Below are 12,016 nucleotides of genomic sequence, written 5' to 3'. Positions count from 1 at the left end.
ACTGGTGTAAACGGACACAGGGGGCACTTTAGATCCATGCCATCAGTGAATGTTGCTAGAGAATGCAGTTAAAGGTAAAGGGACCCCTGACCATTAGGTCCAGTCGTGACAGACTCTGGGGTTGCGGCGCTCATCTCGCTTTACTGGCCGAGGGAGCCAGCGTACAGCTTCCAGGTCATGTGGCCAGCATAACTAAACCACTTCTGGTGAACCAGAGCAGCGCACGGAAACACCGTAAACCTTCCCGCCAGAGCGGTACCTATTTATCTACTTGCACTTTGATGTGCTTTCAAACTGCTAGGTTGGCAGGAGCAGGGACTGAGCAACGGGAGCTCACCCCGTCGCAGGGATTCAAACCGCCGACCTTCCAATTGGCAAGCCCTAGGCTCAGTGGTTTAGACCACAGCGCCACCTGCGTCCCTTGAGAATGCAGTTAGCCAAGTCCAAATGGCTAAAAGCTTGGGGGATGGGGTGAATTATGGAATTTGCTCCCATGAGAGAGGTAGAGACGGCCACTGACTTTAAAAGAGGAATAGGCAAAAGCTGTGTTTTACCTCCACAGCTGGAGGCAGTATACCTCTGAATGCTCGCTGCTGGGGAAAAGAACTCAGGTCCTGCTTCCAGGCTTCTCATAGTCATCTGGCTGGGCCACTCTGAGAACAGGACACTGGGGAAGAATGGCTATTGGTCTGGTCCAGCAGGCTCTTCCTACATTCCTAACTGGAGCCTAACTTGGCAGATGGGCGAAGTTAGTAAGCATGCATATGGCAAACTTCCTTTTATAGTCCTTAACTTTCTACTCCTTGCCAGTGGATTTGCCCTGGTGACTCACGAGGCAGCAAAGCTATACTTCATCACCTTTCATATTGTCGTGGTCATTATGATCATTAAGTAAGTCCAGTGGGTTCCTGCACCTCCTTCCTGGGGATAGAAGTGGGGGCATTGGGTTGTATTCCACCCGAGTAGGACCAGTGAAGCAAATGAACACCAGTTAGTCCTAGCGAGAGTAGAACCACTGATGCTAATGGACATGACAAGCGTGATATCAGACTCATTCTGCTTATATTTAATGTTCCAAATGTGTGTGCGCTTGCAAGCAGAGTAACATTGATGCTCTGAAAATCCAGTGGGATTAAGGTACAGCATAAACATCTGTCCTGTTCTGTTCTAGGTGAAGAAACTGGGTTTGTGTGTACATAGTGATGGGCTGCTTTGGGGGAAAAGTGGGGTATGAATTTAATAAAATAATTAAAATAGAAAGTCTATGGTGTGTTGATCACACACTTCAGTGCCAACTGCCACATGGATGCATGAGGTAGAGGGGGGAAAGGATTGTTTTTGAGGTGCATTATTTCCATGTGTCAACTTTTGATTTTTAGCATCTTTATAGCATTTATTCTGGAAGCTTTCTTTGTGGAGTATTCCCTTGAAAAGAGCGAAGTGGAAACTGCCATCGAGAAGAAAATCCAAGAACTTGGTGTGGGCATTCAGGAGTAAGTTAACCAAGGACAGAATAACATCTCCCTTCCGGTCCCATGTACATGGCCCAATGAATGATGGTCGAGTGATGCTTGATTTGTATGGACTTGAGCAGCTGCCGCCTGCGAAAACTGATGCTTTAGTTATAACTTCTGTGGCCATTTGGCTGAATGTATTTACAATGGATCCACCTTCCCTTCAGTGGTGGTCCAGATGTTGGACTACAACTCCCATTGACCTTGCTGGCAGAGGCTGGTGGGAGTAGTCGTCCAACCAAGTCTAGAAGGCTCCCTTAGATGTCCGCTCATGAACTGCAATTCTTAATAACTTTTGCTTCTCACTGCTGTCATTGTTTGGTCATGTAAACTGATTCTTTAGTTTTAAGAATTGGCACAACCTGTCAGCTTATTATATATAGAGAGAATGAATGAATGAGTAGGCTAGGAGAGCTTAAAAATGCCAATATATTTCACATCTGGCAACCCATGTGCCCCTTTGGTTTTGTGCTTAGTTTGTTTCTACTACATTATGAAGTCTCAATTTATTTTTAAAAATGAAACAAAAGAGGTGCAGGGCACCTGGCTGCTGTAGACCCCAGATCTATTTTAAACATTTACCTGAGAATAAGCCCCACTGAATTCATTAGGACTTTATTGTGCTTAGCCCTGCTGAGGATTGCAGCCTTGTCATTTTTTTCAAGAAGAAAATTGCATTTCCAGTAAAAAGCTATGCACTTAACAGGAAAAGCATGATCTGCAGCCCTGTAGGGAATGTATTGAGAAGGCAGGTGCTTATAGTTTTTGTGGTGGTTTTTTTTTAAAGGGATGAACTACTAGAAGGTCAACTGATAGACAACATGGAAACCAGTGAAAATGACCTTGGAGGTGAAGAGGGAGCAGCAACGAAGAAGAAACCGAAAGGACTGATGTTTAAAGTTGCTTCCAAAAGTGAGTGTGTTGTCAGACTTTTTAAAGGGTTGCTGCTGAATGTTTAGCATGGAACTTGAGTGAATGCCGCGGCGACTCCTTATGGGGTCCTCACCGCGGGATCACATTCACCCGGTGCTATATCAGCTGCACTGGCTCCTGGTGGAGTACAGGATCAGGTTTAAGGTGCTGGTTTTAACCTTTAAAGCCCTATACGGCCTAGGACCCTCGTGCCTATGGGACCGCCTCTCCTGGTATGTCCCACGGAGGACTTTACAGTCTTCAAACAAAAACATATTGGAGGTCCCGGGCCACAGAGAGGTTAGGCTGGCCTCAACCCAGAGCCAGGGCTTTTTCGGCTGTGGCCCCGATCTGGTGGAACGCTTTGTCACAAGAGACTAGGGCCCTGTGGGACTTGATATCTTTCCGCAGGACCTGCAAGACAGAGCTATTCCACCAGGCCTTTGGCCAGGGCACAGTCTGACCCCCTCCTTTGGTAATCCTCACAGAACTCTAGCCCAATGGTTGCCATTAATTTGATTTTGAATTGATTTTAAAATGAATTGGTTTTAGAATGCTGTGTTACTTTTATTGTTTTTTATTGTTTTACTTTTATTATCTGAGCCCGGCTTTGGCTGGGGAGGGCGGGATATAAATAAATAAATAAATTATTATTATTATTATTATTATTATTATTATTATTATTATTATTATTATTATTTTCCAAGACATGAGTGTGTTAACACGTTGATAAAACTGAAGTCCTACTGACCCAAGGGTCAGACTAGGCTGCTGAGAGAAGTCAAAGTGGTATCCATTTTACATGATGTAACTTGTCATGTGCATTTGTACTGTGGTGCTCAAGGAAGCTTTGAGCTTCTCTATCACTGGAAATTAACATTGTTCAGCTTTTTGTCCCCAGGATACAGGACTGTTGATGCTTTACTTCAACGCATGTTTGAAGCAGAGATACCTCCGGAAGAAGAAGGCCCTTCACTGGAGCAGATCTTAAACCTTTCACCGGATGACACTTACCTGAAGAACCCTACCTTCAACAGTACGGTATAACTGGAAGCTACTTTTCAGGTGGCTCCCTAGCTGCCACAGGCTTATCTACCACATGCAAATAAGAGGTACTGGTGCTCTGCTCTCTAATCCCTTCCTCCAATGAATTGAGCATCCCACAGTGCTATTTTTTTAAAGTGTATAAAATCATGAAAATTGCAGTATTTTTTATAAAGGGAAAAAAAGCACATTGAATGTGTCTAAAATACTTGACTCTCTCCAAAGATACTTAGCATGTTATCTAAATACATAGTACTAAAACCTGTATAAAACGTCTAATATTTACCTCTGTAACCTGTTTTGATACAGTAATGCTTTTCCTTGGGTGCATTATCAACCAATGTGGGGTAAACCAATAAAAGGTTATAAAGAGAAGACTGTTTCTATCTCTCCTTTTTTCCTGCCTATTATCCTGATGAATGTTTAAAGCAAGGAGAAAGGAAACAAATGGATTTTGTCTTGTGGCCTGGTTTAAAAACGCTACATCTTTGCGCAAACTGATACCTAACAGGTAAAGAGTACTTAAAAACGGCGATCTCTGGGCCGTGTTTGGCATAGTTAATTATCGGAAGATATTAGCAGCCAAAACTCAAATGTCAGAGTTGACACCAGTTTGAAGGCTGGTTCATATGGGTGAGGCAGCTGCCTCTTAAGTCATGCAGAAGCAGAGCGGGCACAACCTCTACCGCCCTGCAGCTGGCAATGTGTGACCTAAGTCTTAAAGGCCTGCTTTGCCCCTGTTTATGGGGAAAAGATTGCGCAGAAGCCATAAATATGAGCCAGCAGTATGATGGCGGCTGCTAAAAAAGCAAATGCAATCATAGATTGTATTAATAGAAGGAGTGTTCACATCACATGAGAGGCAATAGTTCTACTATTCTGTACAGCTCAGGTTGGAGGGCCGTAGATTCCTGTCTTGAAGGTTGGACTAAACAACCTTCAGGGTCCTTTTGAATTCCAGGATACGTCGCATGATGCAGAGGAACAGATGGTGTTGGAGCAGAGGGTACAGAGTACTTCATGCCAGCTGCATTTACTAACTGAGCCATACTCATGCTCCTGCTGCTAATTTGTTAAAGAACATTTTGTTGTTGATCTTAATGTTTTTAGCAACATGCTCCCGCTTGTTTCTTTTGCTAAAGTTTCTGCATATATTTGGACGAGGCTTCTATATTTTGAAGGATGCCTTCTTGTCTCCAATAGCTTTGACTGTTTGTTAACCAAGCCAGCATCCTTTTAAGCCTTGCTGTTCCCTTCCTGATCTGTGGTATACACCCTAGTTGAACTTCTAATATTGTGCTTTGCAACAACTCCCAACTTCCTTTCTAAAAAATCCCCCTTATTTGGGGGAAGTTTGTCTTTTGAAGACAAATGCAACCATGTTAGATTTTCTTAGCCATCGGCCGTTTACATATCTTGAATTTGATAGCACCGTGGTCACTGTTCCCAAGTGCTCAAACAACACATTGCGCGAGAATCGCACAGCCAGGGATGGGGAACTTTAAAGCATTAAGATCGGAATGTAGAAAATATGAGAAGAAGGCGGCAGTAATGAAAATACTGGAGATATACTTCAGAGGTCCAGACTATGGGAAGCCCGAAAAATTAATAATTTGGATTCTAATTTGGCTGTGTTTTTGTTTTAATTATTTTTAATTGGATTAGGATTTGTTAATTGGATTTTCTTATTGGAAAAGTAATAAAAATGATTTATTTTTAAAAATGGTTTAGAGCACAGTGCCACCCACATTCCTTTATTTGGATGTAGGGCACAGGAAGAGGAAGTCTGCTCTTGCAAGATTGGATATTACCATAGTAAACAGTTCAGAGCCTGAAAAACGCATTCCAGAATATGGCAGTTAAAATCTCTGCTCTACATATGTAATGTAATTAGCTACAGTGGTGCCTCGCAAGACGAAAAGAATCCGTTCTGCGAGTCTCTTCATCTAGCGGTTTTTTCGTCTTGCGAAGCAAGCCCATTGACGGATTAGCGGATTAGCGGCTATTAGCGGCTTAGAAAAGGGGGCGGGGGAGGGGAAAAAACCCGCAGGAACTCGCAAGACATTTTCGTCTTGCGAAGCAAGCCCATAGGAAATTCGTTTTGCGAAGCACCTCCAAAACGGAAAACCCTTTCGTCTAGCGGGTTTTCCGTCTTGCGAGGCATCCGTCTTGCGGGGCACCACTGTATATTGATTTACAATTTTATTTGTTAAATTTGCTCAATAAAAATATTAAAAATAGACCCCCTTCTATAAACACCCTCAGCTTAGCTGTTACAGTACTGGATTTTTCTCCCCAAGCCTTTATAATACCTTCTTCTCCATCCACTTGTCATAGTACCCTGGGGTCTCATTTGCAATCCTTTCCCTCTTCTCTTAGCTACCCAGTTTCCAAGCTGCTATACTTGTTTTCCTAGGCACTGTTAAATTTATTAAAGTCATAGTTACAATAAGGTGGGGAGCATTTTCTATTAAGGCGGGTTTGTGGGCCTTGGAGTCCCAAGATTCACTTCCGTGAATGTTTGTTTTCCACCAGCAACACTGCAAGCCTTTTACGGAGCACTGCTACTTTACTGGCGCAAGTGCTCAGAAATACGTCTCTCAATCTTGCCCGCAGCGCTCCCAACGAAGGAATGTGGTTGCAGTCTTGTACATTCAGCAAGGTGAAGAAGAAATCAGTCCAGAGTTCTGCATTCGGGAACCTGGAAGGTTAAGCACAAGGTTAAAGACTTTACAGGCAGCATTAAAAATGCCCACTGCGCCCTAATATACAAGCTCAAACTTTCTCATGACACGAGACCAATGTTGGTCTCCCTTAACCAAGAAAAGTCTTATTAGTCACTGGGTAAGATTTCACCCATTTAACACGCAGCCAGGATACTACCCAACACAAGTGCAAAAGAGTAAAAGTAAAATGCTTCTTTCAAGCCTAGTTTCGGTCAGGGGAGGGGAAGCACCACTGTGCAGGCAAGTGTGCCAATAGGCAACCTCTGATTTAGGAAGCTGGTGAACATGTTTTTATGCCAGCAGGCTTTTAAAGTCTAAGAGGCAAGGGTCTTTGACATCACTGGTTGTTGCTTAACTGCAGTCTTCTTTATTTAGTTATTTATAGGCTGCCTTGCTGACTATACCCCCACGCAGGGTAAAGCAACAACAACAAAGTGTAAGAAAACATAATAAACAGAGCAGCAGCCAAAAGCGGACCACTAAATACATATATATATATATATATATTTCTGTGGCATGCAAAACTAATTTTTTTATTTTGTCTCTTTAACTTTGTGATTTTTTTTTATTTATTTTTTTGCTGTACTCTGGCGTGTTTCTCAGTAACCCCAATCTGACTCCTATCTTTTCAGCACCCACCCCTTGAGTTATTAGAGCAAAACTTTTTAAACTGGTACTGTGGCAAGGGAGGAGGGGGAAACGACGCCAAAGAGAGAGAGAGAGAAATGGTACCAAAATAAGATGACAACACAGTTTTTATGAGAGAAGCTAACTCTGTTCAGGAGTCAAGTGAAACAATACATTTGCTGCCACAACTGTTTCAGGAGACCAACTCTACAGCAGTGTACCTTTAGCTAACCTTACTAAATAGTGCTCAATATATAAACGGTATTCAAATCACTGGTGTGCCTTGAAGTCTTATTGAGGGTTCCTCAATTAAAGCATCAATATAATGATCAGAAGACTTGCTGATCAGAAGGTCGGCAGTTCGAATCTCCGCGACGGGGTGAGCTCCCGTTGCTCGGTCCCTGCTCCTGCCAACCTAACAGTTCAAAAGCACGTCAAAAGTGCAAGTAGATAAATTGGTACCACTCTGGCGGGAAGGTAAACGGCGTTTCCGTGCGCTGCTCTGGTTCGCCAGAAGTGGCTTAGTCATGCTGGCCACATGACCTGGAAGCTGTACGCCGGCTCCCTTGGCCAATAAAGCGAGATGAGCGCCGCAACCCCAGAGTCGGCCACGACTGGACCTAATGGTCAGGGGTCCCTTTACCTTTACCTATAATGGCAAACAAGCAGCTTGTCCCCCGCTGTTCCAGTGATATCAAAGACTCTTGCCTCCTAAACGGACGCTGATGAGTCTTAGGTGTTTATGAGGCAGTGCGCTTAGTTACTGTGGGTCAATGATGATGATGTCCAAAAAAAGCCAATGCCCAGCATGAACAAAGTACAATTCCTAGAACATCCCCCCCCCCAGACTGCACAGGAATATGTAGCAAGTGCGTAGACATGTTACGCATTACCCCAAAGACAGACATTTTGGAAAAAGACTTGTTCTTGACCAACCTCCTAAAGACAGCATCAGGTTTCCAGACTCCATCCTCCTGTTTCACTTTCATGTATGTGCCAAACAGCATGCAGTAGACTGTTGCAGCAATACCAAAGTAATCAGTCTAAAAAAGAAGGACATGTTTGTAGAAAGCTTCACAGCTACACAGGAAGGAAAAATTAATATATTCCTCAAAGTTTCAGGTGATCCTCAACTAGCCCGTGCTTCTGAACTGCTGTATGTAGTTTTCAGGATCTAATCTTACAGTTTGGTGTGGCGTTTTGTTTTTTTTCAGATCTCGCCCTTCTGCCACTGAGCTCTGGGTGGCACAGAAATTTTCTCCCCCACCTCCATTTTATTTTCACAACAGTTCTGTGAGGTAGGGTTAGGCTGAGAGTTGGTGACTGGCCAAGGTCAACCAGTGAGATTCATGCCTGGACAGGAATTTGAACTCAGGTCTCTAGTCCTAATCCAGCATTCTAACCAGCACACCGCCTAGTGTGAACTCTGAACGTTCAAAGTTAATGATATTTTTTAGTACTTCTGCACACCACCAGCCTTCCAAAAGCAGTGAGCCGCAAGTCCTGATTGAAATGAAGACCCAATGGCTACCAATGGATTTTTAATTTGCGCGGCGTCTGTCACCAATGTTGCTGCTTTATAACTAGTCAAAAATTTTGGCCACTGAGTTTAGTGCTGGCCACATGACCCAGAAAGCTGTCTGCAGACAAATGCTGGCTCCCTCGGCCTATGGAGCGAGATGAGCATGCAACCCCAGAGTCATCTGTGACTGCACCAAACGGTCAGGGGTCCCTTTACCTTTATACACTGTCCGGCAGCAACTCTCTCAGGCTTTCAGACAGGAAATATTCCTTGCCTGGTGATGCCAGACATTGAACCTGGGAGCAGATGTTCTACCCCTAAGATATGTCCCAGACTGCATATACAAAGACAAAAACCATGGATTTGCCCCATACCTGGTAATTCCATGGCTTGTTTGTCATCATCTCAATACACTGAAATCCAGATGTTTTGCATTTTCCTGTGAATACAGTTCCTGCAGGGAACAGGCTCATGTCTATGCTTCGGCCAAAGTCAATTATGGTCAAGCCATGAGACACGCTATCCACATCGCAGGCGTCGTCGTCCAAAAACCTTTTGCGTTTCAAAGAAATTGAACCATTATTTCCAATACGGCAAGGCAGGTTATTTTGATTGGTTTTTTTAAAAAAAGGTAAAACTCACAAGTGAAATACTTGCCTTGCACTGAAAATAAAGTTGTCGGGTTTAATGTCGCCATGAATTATGCCACAGCTGTGAAGCTCTTCGACCATGCGCAAAATGTGTATGGTGAAGTAGATAACAAGCGCTTGGGGCATCACTTTTTCCACCAGCTTTTTATATATGTTTATGGTGTTCTGAAGTTGAGAGAGTTGGGGGTGGGGAAGAGAAGATGCTTATGAACGATCCTAGCCATGAGTGGACAAATTAAGGCATAAGGCTGAAATCCTACATATGCTGAACCAAGGAGCATGTTTCAAAGAACGTTTGCGTAAACATGCATACAGCCAGGCTACAATGGAAGCTGTACATGAACATGCTAGACCAGAGATAGGAAACCAAATACGACCCTCTGCACCCCTCTATCTGGCCCTTGGGACTCTTCCCTAGGACACATCCTTCACTGGCCCTGCTTTGTGCCCTTCCTTAAGTGTTTTTGCCTGGCTAGACTATGCCCTTGATCCCTGATAAGGTTTCTTGCTTGCCTGGATGGAGGACAGAGGGGGGTACACAAGTGTGTGCAGAAGCTAGCCTACTGTACAACGGTGAGTTTCACATTTACTGCTCCGCCCACTTTTGCCTTTGACCCCGCCCACTACTGGCATGTGATCTCCAGAAGCTTGCCCAGAATGGTACAGTGGTACCTCAGGTTACAGACGCTTCAGGTTACAGACTCTGCTAACCCGGAAATAGTACCTCGGGTTAAGAATTTTGCTTCAGGATGAGAACAGAAATCGCATGGGGGCAGCGCGGCTGCAGCAGGAGGCCCCATTAGCTAAAGTGGTACCTCAGGTTAAGAACAGTTTCAGGTTAAGAATGGACCTCCAGAATGAATTAAGTACTTAACCCGAGGTACCACTGTATATGTGACCCACAGGCTGGAAAAAGTCCTATATCCCCGATTTGGACCAAGACCACCCGCAGTAAAGCTAACATTCATTGATACCCAGACCGCACTCACCAGCAAAGTCCCGTAACTGTAAAGCTCGCCCACTAAAATGCTTCCATTGTGGAAAAAGTGAGCAGAATAGAACTGGATGAAAAGATGGCGCAAGCTTGGTTTAAGCCTTTCTGTTAGCTGAGCTACTATGTAGAATTCCCAGGGGCTTGCTGGCTTCTGCACCTGCAAATAAATGCACAAACACTTTTACGGTAATTATTATTACCATATTGGCCTAAATATAAGCCTCACTTTTTTTTCCAAATTCTGACTATGAAAAGTTAAAGTGCAGCTTGAATTCGCAACCTTACAAAAATTGGCTTTTATGATATCACTGCTGAAACAGACATACAGTAAAACGGAATGGGTGTGAGTGCGGAATTTTAAGGGAGCGGCTTATATTCGGGTATTGTCTTTTTCCCCCTTGAATTTTAAAGGTGCGGCTTATATTTGGGCCAATACGGTATTATTTATTGAATTTATTAGTCGCTTTCTCTTGCCCAGGGCAAGTTCATTTTCTGCAGCGAATAGAGGAGACCCAAGGGAGGCTTGCTCCTCCCACTGTATAGATCTCCTTCTCCACTGAAGGAAAAGAGAACATTGGACAAACCACATTGAGTTCATTTTCAGCAGGGTCAGGGTAGAGGAGATTCATGGGAGAGTGGGAGGAGCAACATGCAGGAAAAACCCACCATCACTACAGGAAAAAGTGACTTCCTGAATCCATGTTAGGCACTTGCCTGAATGGTGGGGGTTGGGGAGCGGATTGGAGAAGGGCAGGGTGGACACAATTATCACTAAAATAAAAATTATGGCAAATCCCACTACAGATAGCACCTTCTGCCAAAAGGTGCAATGGCCACAGGACAGAAGTGTCTCTTGTACCATGGATCAACCCATCTGTGTGAAAGATACAGAGCAAGTGGCAACCCAACACTCTCTTATCCCAGTATAGTTCCTGGTCTTAACCTTTAAACTCTTTAAACTCCTTAAGTACATAAAGACGGAAGGGTCTGCTTAGGAAGCATCCACACCTGACCTTTAAACAACAGCAGTACGAGATGGCATTAGTTTTCAGATAAGCCACTGAAGCCCAAAGCCCACTTACTTTCAGTATGACTTTCCGATTATTTTTTGTGTTGTCCATATCAAGGACAGACGCTTGATAGACGCGTGCAAAAGCTCCTTCTCCCAGTAAGCAGTCAACATGAAAGGATGTGGTTGCTAAGCAAGTGGCAAGGAGAAAGAAGAGGAGGAAACGTAGAAAAAGGAATTAGAATACAGCAGAAATGACCCATTTCAAACTCATGTGCTAACTTTCTGGCCTGACAGTGGTACCCCCTCCAGGAATTCTATGGAACCAAGGTCCCAGAGACTGGTATGAAGGTGCATGAAACAGGTCAAGCAGGTCTGCGTGTGGACAGGGAACCATATGGAAACCTAGGTATGTACATTGTCTTGAGTCTCGTGACTTCAGAGATTGATGCAGGAACTGCCTACACATTTTCAAGCATGCATTGTAGCTGCTATAAGAGCTAACTACTTTTTTTTAAAAGAATTAAGCAACTCCATAAAAGCTTAATTTCTCAGGATGATGAATTCTGCACCATATCCTGTACATCTGAAGACCCCTGATTTAGTATTGTGCAAGGTAGACAGTGATGCTCTGTAAAAACTTTGCTTTGGAGTAAAAAAAAAGCCCAAGACTTCATTATTCTTGCAAAATGCAAGTCCCAGCTTCTCACTTTCTGTTTGGCATCCTCCAGTGAATGCAAACTGACTACTTCTTTCAGACCTCTGTCCACATCACACAGTTTAAACTGACATATGTGGGGGGGGGGGAACCAAGTATAGTATGTATGCAGGTCTTACCCAATTTGAGTTCAGCTTTCGGTTTGAGAACCGGAAGCCCTGATTCCCATTCAAAAGTATTTGAGTAGGCACTGATTGGCTTGGGCAGCCCAAGCAGAAGCTGATGAATTAAGCTGTTGCTCCAAGGGTCTTCAACTACTTCAGTAGAAAAAAAGATTCTGGTTAAGCCATTTAAATCAGG

General features: G+C 43.8%; 2 protein-coding genes across 6 annotated transcripts in view; one reads left to right on the top strand and one right to left on the bottom strand.

The window, feature by feature from the left end:
- LOC310758523 (two pore channel protein 2-like) overlaps positions 1-3,845 on the top strand; it is a 28,176-nt gene extending 24,331 nt beyond the window's left edge. Inside the window, 4 exon segments of the mRNA XM_083605094.1 lie at positions 811-891; positions 1,380-1,493; positions 2,302-2,426; positions 3,328-3,845. Of these exon segments, the coding sequence (XP_083461220.1) occupies positions 811-891; positions 1,380-1,493; positions 2,302-2,426; positions 3,328-3,473 (466 nt within the window). The 3' untranslated portion in view covers positions 3,474-3,845.
- Positions 3,846-5,877: 2,032 nt separating this feature from the next.
- Positions 5,878-12,016, bottom strand: part of BUB1 (BUB1 mitotic checkpoint serine/threonine kinase) — a 31,728-nt gene continuing 25,589 nt past the window's right edge. For 3 of the 5 annotated variants that reach the window (XM_083604964.1, XM_083604966.1, XM_083604962.1), the window contains exons 17-23: positions 11,836-11,973; positions 11,072-11,187; positions 9,985-10,146; positions 9,003-9,160; positions 8,720-8,897; positions 7,760-7,866; positions 5,878-6,171 (exon numbers count right to left, since the gene is read on the bottom strand). In XM_083604964.1, the coding sequence (XP_083461090.1) occupies positions 5,976-6,171; positions 7,760-7,866; positions 8,720-8,897; positions 9,003-9,160; positions 9,985-10,146; positions 11,072-11,187; positions 11,836-11,973 (1,055 nt within the window). In that variant the 3' untranslated portion in view covers positions 5,878-5,975. The remainder of the gene's footprint in view (positions 6,172-7,759; positions 7,867-8,719; positions 8,898-9,002; positions 9,161-9,984; positions 10,147-11,071; positions 11,188-11,835; positions 11,974-12,016) is intronic. The other 2 variants (XM_083604965.1, XM_083604963.1) reach the window with 1 other exon arrangement.

This window comes from Podarcis filfolensis (assembly GCF_964270895.1).
Source record: "Podarcis filfolensis genome assembly, chromosome: 3".
Taxonomy (NCBI): domain Eukaryota; kingdom Metazoa; phylum Chordata; class Lepidosauria; order Squamata; family Lacertidae; genus Podarcis; species Podarcis filfolensis.
The sequence above is the reverse complement of the archived record's forward strand: the minus strand, read 5'-3'. Positions and strand labels throughout refer to the sequence as shown.